This window comes from Antedon mediterranea, chromosome 3 (genome assembly GCF_964355755.1).
Source record: "Antedon mediterranea chromosome 3, ecAntMedi1.1, whole genome shotgun sequence".
NCBI lineage: Eukaryota > Metazoa > Echinodermata > Crinoidea > Comatulida > Antedonidae > Antedon > Antedon mediterranea.
Window position 1 is genome coordinate 17,645,714 of NC_092672.1, and position 11,183 is coordinate 17,656,896.

Consider the following 11,183-nt stretch of genomic DNA (forward strand, 5'->3'; position numbering starts at 1 on the left):
AGGAAAGAAGATAAATTGTATGGGACTGCTGACTTCAAGATTTAAGTACTACTGACCAATTTTCCTCTGTTTTTTACTTCATTCAGTCCTGAGCTACATTGTTATTGTTATAACACAATAAACAAGGAGCTTATGACAAATTAAGTGTTTTAGTAATGTTATCACTATACTAGAATTCCGTTGCTGTGTATGTGTGTGGCTACCCGGTGAGCAATCCCTCAGTACTAGCTAGGCTAGTAGGGTTGAGCTTGACCCCTTGTGGCTCGTACCTCGTAATAGTAGCAATTACTAATGAGGCCTAAACTATATATATAGGCCTATAACCTATTCAATCACAGTGAATACCTGTTGTTCCACCAATATTACTGTAGAACTGGCTTATATATCGCTCAGTCGAGGCTGGGAAGCTTACACAGGAAACCCTGGTGGCTATAGGCTAATGTAACACCAGGGAACGTGCGTAGGGCTGATGCTAATCCAGCATAGTCACGATTTACGTTCGTTCCATCTAATGTCATGCGTTCAAAGAGGCCGCTACGGCACCGGTCAGTAACGCACGTGACCTCGGGTCACCCTTTGGGTCGACCCATTATGATATAAGGGGATTTTCACTACACTCTCCCCAATTTTATAAAGGCCGAGCCCAGTGTTCTGATGTAGTCCAGTGCCTGGTAGCAATTGAGACTGATGATTAATTATGAGGATTTGAGGAAAAGTCCGTTCCAATTGAAAATCTGCAAAGAAACAAAGCGAAGTTAACCATCCTATACATCCTCCACAGTGGATCAGATCCATTTCAGGATAGGAATGTGGTAAACGGTCAGTTAACTACCCAGGGCTGCCAGTCGCATGGTTCGAGTTATTTCACCCTTCTTCTCAGCGAGACAAACAGTCCTCGGCTAATTACTTTGATAACAGTACTGGTCCATAGGGGACACAGCTTCGTGGATTTGTTGTGGCTGGCTAAGGTATAGCACATAGCCCTTGTCAGGTGAGGACACGGAAATCGTTATCCCTTTCCATGCATCGCTGCGTCTCCCCACAGGTAAATCTAATAAACTTATACGAAATGAGAGTCCATCATCGGACGAGTGTAGGCCGGCTTTATTCAACCAAAAGAATTTCAAACTTGGGCTGGAAAGAATTAGCTCCTAAAGTCGGTATCTCAGGCTGAACTGCCATGACCATACAACCTTCGTCCTGTGAATATAAAAGTAATTTAATCCATTTGGGGCCCGGGTTTCTGTAATGGTCCTTAAACCTCCTGGGTCCCAAACAAAACCCTCACTCCCTATCTCGCCACTTGTGTGTCGAATCTGAGCAACTTCCAGAGTGACAATGCGGTGCTCGGATTCCTCCAGACAATACACTGTATTCAGGCTTGAACTTTTCCCCTGAGTGGCAAGAGAAGACAGTTCTGCATCCTTAATGGAGGCGGGATGGGCACACAATGCGCTGAGTATGTTGACCAGATGACGGGGTTCTGCCGAAACAGGCACATCATTGCTGGGTACTGAACACACGTCAGCAGCGTTAACGGCACCCCCTTCCATCGGCTTGGTCTCCGTGGCTGGGACAATGTTTCTGCCCTTCTTCAATGTGATGTACTGATTATAAGTGTTGACCACACACAGGTGCGACTTCCGCTAACCCTGGTGTGTGGTAACTGGAATTTCCAACGAAGACTTCATCGCTGGACCTATGATGTAATCCAGTAATGGTAAAGAGAAGACAGTTCTGCATCCTTAATGGAGGCGGGATGGGCACACAATGCGCTGAGTATGTTGACCAGATGACAGGGTTCTGCCGAAACAGGCACATCATTGCTGGGTACTGAACACACGTCAGCAGCGTTAACGGCACCCCCTTCCATCGGCTTGGTCTCCGTGGCTGGGACAATGTTCCTGCCCTTCTTCAATGTGATGTACTGATTATAAGTGTTGACCACACACAGGTGCGACTTCCGCAAACCCTGGTGTGTGGTAACTGGAATTTCCAACGAAGACTTCATCGCTGGACCTATGATGTAATCCAGTAATGGTAAATTGTTAGGTACGAGTTGACATTGGACATGCATTACTGAGTGTGGTGGTATCACTCTACGTCTGGCAACAAGGACATGGGCGATTCTCAGGGATTCGGATTCCCGATTTTTCCTCACAGACACCGTGCTTGAGCCTATTGTTAACAGCAACTGTCCGCAGTCTATCCTGGCCTTATTTTTTACCAGAAAATCATTTCATCATGAATCGGTGATACATAGAAGAATTCAGTGTAGGCATCCGATCCCAATCTAAAGTTTACAGGTCCCACCTTGTAAGCAGGCATTGATGTACCTCTACCTGCTAGAGTAAAGTTAAGCTTGGCTACAATAGGTGGTTTAGACAATAAAAACGTGAGTATACGGTACATTATCTGAGAGTGTTGTCCGTTCCGCAGCCGTGTCCACAACAACTGTCACTTCGGTTTGATTTATGTAGACAGTGGTGTATAAGGCACGGTTGGATTGTACTCTGTTGATAATGATGGTTTTTTCAGTCTCATCTGCTTTGGTCTCTGCCTTTACGGGTTGAGTTCTGTTTGTTGCACTCGGCTCCAACAGATCGTCGGTCGGAGTAGCGCCTACAGATGAATCTTTGCAATCTGGGAGTAGTGCCAGCGTGTTCTCTGAAAAAGTACTCATAGAAACATTATCATTTTTGACATTATTATTAACATTATTCTTTTTATGTATTTCAGCATTTGAGTCAGAGCCCATAGAAGATGACAGGTTGAGAAGCTGGGCTACGCTCCCAGCCTGCTCTAGTTTGACGTCTGCTTTACCTTCTGACCCAAATTGGCAAACCTGTTGACTGGGTTTCTGGCCTTCAACGCACACTCGGGGTGGGGATGTCTAACCGGTGTTGGTGTTGCCCTGGGTTGCTGTTGTAGTGTAGTTTATAGCAGAATATCAAATTTGTTTGTCAACTGGTTGATTTGGTTTGACAACTCACTCACTAGTTGAGTGAACCTGTTATCCCGTTGAACTATTTTAGACTCGACGGCTCCATCAGTGGGATCTTGGTTTGGCTGTGAAGGTAACCGGCGATTCTTGGGATCAGGCTTCTTCGTTAGCTTAGGAACGGTAGGTTTTTGCTGGCTCGCCGGGCGAGTTCAACCCTTGCTAGATTTACTTACCTTCCGAACCTCTACTTCTGCCCCACCATCGAAAGATTCCGCTCTATACCTGGATGTGGTTGGGTGTTCCAGATGTTTAGGAATGGTGGTAAACCGGACATGCGGCATCACTTGCTTCTGTTGTCTACCCTTCGTACGAATGCAGAGTTCTCTCAGGCCAGTGTACTTCTCGTAGGCTGCCATTGCTTCAGTCAGGGTGGTATAGTTCTGGTGAAGTATATACTGCCCAGCGTCAGCGTCAAGACAACCCACACAGAATTTCACTACCGCCCTTTGGTATATCCAACCTTGCGGGAGATTGCTAAAGGCTTTTCTAGTCAGTGTGAGAACTCTGTCACCCCAATCTTCTATAGATTCTCCTTCATACTGTACAGCAGCTTCGAATTTCACTTGCAAGACCTCGGGTAACTCCTCGGCCTTAAAGTGTTCATCAAAAGCTTGTACGATGTGTCTGAAAGAGATATCTACATTCATGTCAGTTAAATTAATAAAATACTTGGCAACTATGCCGGTAATGCACCAACTGAAAGCATTGCGCAATCCCCTTATTGCTGAGGTCTTGCTCGTGAGCGTAATTGAGGAAGCGCTCCTTAAAGCTCAGGTACAGGCATGAATTTTAAATATAATATCTGGTTAATTGTACATAAATCAAATATTTGTAACAGAAATCGAGATGAAAAAACATGAATTTCCCTTAATATGGTCAAATACAAAATTTGGCAAAATTCTTCCATAAAAAACAGAAATACTTTTTTTCAGTAGTTAGGTAGTTAACCTAATGTAAAACATGTCTGGTGACTCCCTAGACGGTGAAAAAAGATGGTGGATATACAGTGGATAATTTTTGCTATAGCATGAAAATAAAAAGCTGAAGTTGAATAAAAATATCAGAAATGTAATATTCAAGTTATATTACCTATATTTAGTCAACTGATAACATTTTTTACCACACCGTTTATTTTTCATAGCTTTTTAAAATGCCTCTCTATTTACAAAATGTGTGTACAAAAGAATAGAGATTTTACTGTGTAATTTGAACTATCCCCCCACTGATAAGAAAGTGCTTATTTTCAACAAGCTTGTGTAACACAAATAAAATCCCAAAAATTATGAAACATAGGGGAAACTATAGATCGATAATTATTGGAATGTATGATCAATAGAAATTTTTTGCCCGCACCTGGCCTTTAAAGAAAACCCAATTATCTCTGCCATTAAATACTAGACTTTTGGGAATATCCTTGGGCCTGAAATGCTTCTGCCGCCTAAGGGTTCTACATTCAGTATTCCTCAAGAATTCCCTAAAGTCAGCTACTGTAAATATGCATCATGCTCACTTTCACTATCAGAGTCATCATCCCAGGCCCAACCAACATGTCGTGTCTGCGGTTCACCTCTAGAGGCACGCTTTGTGGAGGGTTGAAATCTCTTATACCTTGATTCCCTATAATCATAACATGGTTCATAAGAGACTGGAGTCTGTTGGGTGTTATAGGAGCTATAAAAATCTTTTCTTTCCCTATCATAGATAGTGGGCCTATCTTGTGGTGCTTGGTATGTTGATGTGGCTTAGATAATAGACTGGCATACCACCGGTTTTATAATTAAAATGCGTCCCACAACTATCCTGCCAGGTAGATGTTTCTCGAGTACACGGTTGAGGTGGTGTTACCCGGGTACCATGGTAGGAGGATATTGGAGTAGTGTCCCGACGTACAAGCGTTGTCCAGGTATCATGATACGCAATTGGACTGTTGGCGCTTGATTTAGGAACCCTCCCAGAATTGTACGATATTATCTACTGGTAAATCAGACAGTATATCAGAGACTCTTGTATCGTAATTATGATTGTAATTCTATGTTTTAGCATGTAGAGAAGAATAGCTTGACTCTAACCCAGAATGGTCTGGTGGATAAGCAACCTCAAGTGATGTGCTGGTATCCCGAAGCTCACGGTAAATCGTTGGGTCTCCATCTCCCCCTTCCCATCTCAAGTTTGGAGTGAATTCCATCCATTTCATAAACTTGGCTTTTCCCGAGCCTCTTATTATATTACCAATGTTATTTGGGGTGATGTTGTCATAACACTCCTTCCATTTATCAGTTTTTGGGCATGTGAGGCACCTATACCAGGCAAAAGGTTTAGGTCTAACATGTCGCAAAAATTAATAGTTTAGAAACAAATCGGGATTTTGGAGGCATGCTAAATTATTAAATCACTACTAAATCGTATATTTGATTATTATTATTCTTTATTAAAAAACAAACCAATTGGCAGCAAATCTGCTGAATTGCATGGTAAGGGACAATATACTGAAAGTAAAGTAAAAGTCATCATTAAACAAAATTATTGCAATTACAAAATATATGTAAATGTAAACATAAAGTATAAAAAATATAGTCTTATTGCAAGGATATAGTATACATTATTGCTTAATTAAAGTATAAAAATATAATCTTAAATTTAAGTTGCAGTATTTACATTAATTTCTTAATTAAGGTTTTCATCAGTCGACTTCAGACAATTAAAAATAATTACAATTATACATTTACAAAAACATTAAATACAAAATTAAATGAGAACTAGATTTAATTCGTCACTATGATGAATTATAGGTTATATGCATTGATTTAAATAAAGATAATTGATAATTGATTGATTTAAGATATATTGATTGATTGATTTTCTCAGAATCTTTAGTTATTTATAATATATGGATCTTGCTAACGCAAATACAATAGCCGGTAATCAAATATCCTTCTGCGTATATAATTTCATAAACCACATTTGTGTTTTTATCTAGATTTCATTATAAATCATGTGTATAATCTATCAGTTTCATGTACAGTGTAATTAAAAAAACTGTAAAAATTGACCTTTTGCATTAATTACGTGCTTGCGCACAAAATTGATGTATTTTTAAATGCTCAAACCAACTCAATCATACTACTGTACTAGCAGGTACCCGACCAATGGACGACAAACATCTTATAATATATTGATTTTAATGTTCGGGAATCAAAAAGATAGTACAGTAATATAGTACAATGCAGTATACACAAATCTATAAACGGTATCACAATCCGATCATAGATCCTTCTGCGTATATAATGCCATAAACCACATTTGTTACATAATAATAAAGACATAACATATTTTTTATTAGATTTCATTATAAATCATGTGTATAATCTATACACTAAGAAATACAATTGAACAAACAATACGGATAATAAAAAAAAATCTTATTTCGTTTCGTTTCCCAAGGTGAGACTCGAACTCGGTACCTTGAATGCTATAGACACGAGCACAGACCACCGAGCCATACACAACTGACTAAAAATTATGGAAAGATTCCTTCGTGTATTTACTATGCAGTAACCACTTTGGTGCAGATAGATTATTACATACCGCAATGAATTATAATGTTTTACTATGATGACATTTTAAAAATTTTTTTTAAATGATGCACTGTCAAACTATATATTTTAACTTTAATATGAACTTCTTAAGGAAGAAAGTTAATGTTGAGTTTGTTATTTCGGCATAAGAAATTGTTATAATTTGTTTGATTGTCGAAATTAATTTAAAAAAATTTAATATGCCATTAATGATGACTTAATCAAATTTTGTTCTCTTAATTTCATAATAAATCATACATATGATACATACACCTCAAGAAAATGAAATAAGAAATAGATGTTCCCGAGCATTCTAACGATATATATTAATTAAAAAATTTAGCATACTGTATTTTCACCATTTTGTTAACTTACACGTGCGTAGCCTGTCACTTTTGACGTGCTCGTATAACACTGTTTCGTGTTGAAAAGTGAATACAATATGATATTATTAAAGAAAGGTTATACAACAGTAATCGGACAAAAACAGTGCGCATTAACGTTTGACGCGCAGTGCGCGTGCAAAAATCTGCGCACTCATGGCAATTTTTTAAACGCTTAAAATTGCCTGAAACGTACTCTAATTTCATCGAAAATAAATTCTGACAATTTTGAACATTTTAAGCGCGCGTACGCATGCATTATATGCGCTAAGCATGTAAATGTATTGCCATATGATGAAATATGACCTGAAATTTATGAGTACCAAATTTTGTTTAAAAGTGATTCATGCTTGTGAAGATATGATTACAAACATGATTTCGTTAAATTCGCGCGCAGACCGCGTAATGTTTGATTGCGCACAGTGAAAACATAACCACATCGATTCCTGGCCATAAGGAATATACTCTAAAAAATTGACTTAGCTAGATGAAACTGATGCAAGATAATTCACAGACAAAATAGTGCTAAGGAAAGAATAAATAAATAAATAAAGATCCTGACAGAATCAAGAGGTTATATGCATGATAATGCATATAACCTAATTAAGAATAAATTGAGTCAAATTGCAAGAAATTACCCAACAATACTATACCAATATACAATATAAAATCGACTTGTGTATAACTGAGGATTGTACTTCTTAAACTACCAGAGAAAAAATGCAAAAATATATAGAATATAATAGAATTAATTTACAACTTTCTCTAAAAGGCAATAGTAAAGAAAACCGAATTACACCTGCTTAATAGAAATCACAGTTGCTTAAGACGATATGCAAATGAAGCTAAAAAAACGTGCTAAGTCCGCCCACAAGTGTCTTAGGAATTCAGAAGATCACACAATGGAGGATACGCTTAGTAAATCAACTTCAGCAATGCAAAAATACAATTGAAATAATTTGATAATAATGAAAATAAATTAAGCTCTTTTTCCTCTGTAAGTTTAACTTCTTAATGGTACCACTTGATGAACGACGGCGCCTATAGTGTCGATACAAAAATCCTTGCACTTTGTTAATTATCAACTAACCGCGGTGAACCCACACCGTGCACAATTGTGAAAGTGCAGCAGGAGATTTGATCCGTTATGTCGTCTCCAAGCAAACTCAAATGTTATCACTATACTAGAATTCCGTTGCTGTGTACTGTATGTGTGTGGCTACCCGGTGAGCAATCCCTCAGTACTAGTCAATTACTATGAGGCTTAACTACATATATATATAGGCCTATAACCTATTGTTCCACCAATATTACCGTACAAACTGGCTTAGGCCTATAGACTAATGTATCTCTAACACCAGGCCAGGGAACGTGCGTAGGGCTGATGCTAATCCAGCATAGTCACGATTTACGTCCGTTCCATCCAATGTCATGAGTTCAAAGAGGCCGCTACGGCACCGGTCAGTAACGCACGTAACCTCGGGTCACCCCTTGGAGGTTTTCACTACAGATTTCTGAAGGGTGCTCAATTATTAATTGATTAAAAATATTTATAAATAAAAAAAAGTTATCGATATTTTACAATTTTATGCTTGCAGAATGCTGTAGACAACTCGTGAAGGTTAGATGAAGTATTGAAACAATTTTGAGTAATTTTAAGGGGTGGGTGGGTACGAAAGTGCATTAGCGCCTATCAAAGGCTAAAGCCGATAAATTTAAGTGTGCCGAATCGTCCCGACCCGGGCCAACATACGAGACCACATTTTCTGGGCCCGATCGTCTTGAGCACGGGAGATTCCGTGGTCCCGATCGCCTGATGTGATAACCATTTTTTATTTTTTTATATGATGTGGCCTTACCTCCACTGTTTTTTCTTCAACAACTCGATTTGAAGACGACATTGACTCCGAGTTGCTTTCTTGTTATCCGAGTTAAAAGAAATATCGGTTGGTAAACAGCAATTCGTTCATCGGAGCTAGGCCTACTAACTTGGTGGGTCAAGCCTGGCCAAGAAAAGCCTAGAGATATGATGATTGTTAGTGTGTAGCGATTGAAATGATGATCGGATCGGATTGTTGTTTCCGGCGCCGCGACTTGTATGGACTATACCATTATAAAAAAGATGGGGAAATAGGGGTGTCCCTTTTATTAATTTAGTGTGTTAATTAAATGTGTTAACATCAATGGCCCATATTCATGAAAGGGGACTATCTTTAGGGTGTCTAGAAAAACTCAGATCTCAGATATATCTGAGTTTCCTAGATCTAGACTAGATCTAGAAAACTCAGATATTTGACTTTTCCAGATCTAGAAAACTCAGATATCAATATCTGCAGTTTTCTAGGCCTAGTTCCATTCTGGTCATCCCATTATGTGTTCAAAATATCATTGATAATTGTGGTACACATGATATTTTTTCTGATATTCGAAATGGTAATAATAACTTTGATGCCAACTGGGCTTCCAATACAAAAATAATTATGAAAGATCTAGCTCTTTCTCATTGGGTTGTGAAGACGCTAAATGTAAAACGGCAATTGAATATTAGGCCTATATGTATATATAAAAAATGAATCATGCCAAAATACGCAAATCTGCTTTGCCAAAATACACAAATCATGCCAAAACACGCAAATTTGCTTTGCCAAAATACGCAAATCATGCCAAAATACGCAAATTGAGGGCGCTATGCTTTGCCAAAATACACAAATCATGCCAAAATACGCAAATCATCCCAAAATAGGCAAATTGAGGGCGCTATGCTTTTGCCAAAATCAGAGCCATATAATTATATATTATATGGCTCTGGCCAAAATACACAAATCATGCCAAAATACGCAACTGCTTTGCCAAAATACGCAAAGTATATAGCGCCCTTAATTTGCGTATTTTGGCATTATTTGCGTATTTCGGCAAAGCATAGCGCCCTCAATTTGCGTATTTTGGCATGATTTGCGTATTTTGCCAGAGCCATATATATATCCCTATTTTTTATTTCATTTTCTTGAAGTGTATGTATCATATGTATGATTTATTATGAAATTAAGAGAACAAACGTTGATTAAGTCATCATTATTGGCATATTAAATTTTTTTTTAATTGTCTAACCAAAAACGTCATTTATCTCATATACTGTAATATTTGTGGCAAACAGTACGTTGGAGAAACAAAAAACACTCTCCGTATGAGAATGACACAACATAGATCAGCTATCAAAACATTAAAGCTTGATCAACCTGTAGCCGAACATTTTAATTCAGCTGGTCACTCGATTGCAAATTTCAGAGTTATTGCAATAGACCACGATGTCAAATATGAAGCGACAAAACTCGCAAAGACAAAGAAAACCACTGGGAACTGAACTGAACTGAACTTTTATTGTATCTCACAGTCTCAATGAGATGTGCAACAAGTTTACAGTGAAAAATAATACATACACACTTAAATATAAATACAAAACAAGAAATTAGACATAAGAACAAAATAACAACAACAAAAAATTTAAGAAAAAAATTTAAGAAAACCGAAACAGATTAAATACTAAGAAAATGAATAAATTAAGTTTGAGAAGGAATTGTATTATATATATATCATTTCGTGTGTTCCAAGCCATGGTCAGAAAAATTTTACAATGTTTGTCGAAAATAATACTTGCTAATTCGTATACATCATGGGTCAATTGATTTGGTGTAATTTTAAATTCATTATGGATTTCAAGATCATCGAAGAATAAGTGGTATTTAAGATCTAGAGAGCTAGTAGTAAACAATTCCCAGAACATGGATAGATTATTGTTGTTTAGCTCATCTTTAAGGTTCATGAGTATTGGATGTCTAACGTACTCAAGTCGTTTGCATTCAAATACGAAATGATATACAGTTTCCTTTTCATTACAATTACACAATAAACATATACCTGCATTTTGAGGTGACTTTTCTACCTTCAAGTGGTAGAGAATTGGAGCGAATTTTAAATTTTAGGTTTGAAGCATTGTAGTTACACTTATCTAATAAGTATTTTTCTAGTTTTGGTTCATTTTTATACCTTATATAATTACTTAGTGATGGTTTATAATTCTTAGCATTCTCAAGCCATTTCATCTTATCTCTTATAGTGTTTTTTTCTTTGAAACCTTTAAGCCAATTATTAGCATATTCTAAGTTAAAATGTTTTTACTTAAAACCACAAAACCTTTTGGACTTACCATTAGGAACATACTCC

At 37.6% G+C, this 11,183-nt stretch overlaps 1 protein-coding gene across 1 annotated transcript in view; it reads right to left on the reverse strand.

Moving 5' to 3' along the window:
- The window catches only part of LOC140044976 (E3 ubiquitin-protein ligase TRIM37-like), a 96,968-nt gene extending 87,957 nt beyond the window's left edge, over positions 1-9,011 (reverse strand). The window contains exon 1 of the mRNA XM_072089694.1: positions 8,822-9,011. Coding sequence (XP_071945795.1) covers positions 8,822-8,863 — 42 coding nt within the window. The 5' untranslated portion in view covers positions 8,864-9,011. The remainder of the gene's footprint in view (positions 1-8,821) is intronic.
- Between the last annotated feature and the right edge of the window lie 2,172 nt (positions 9,012-11,183).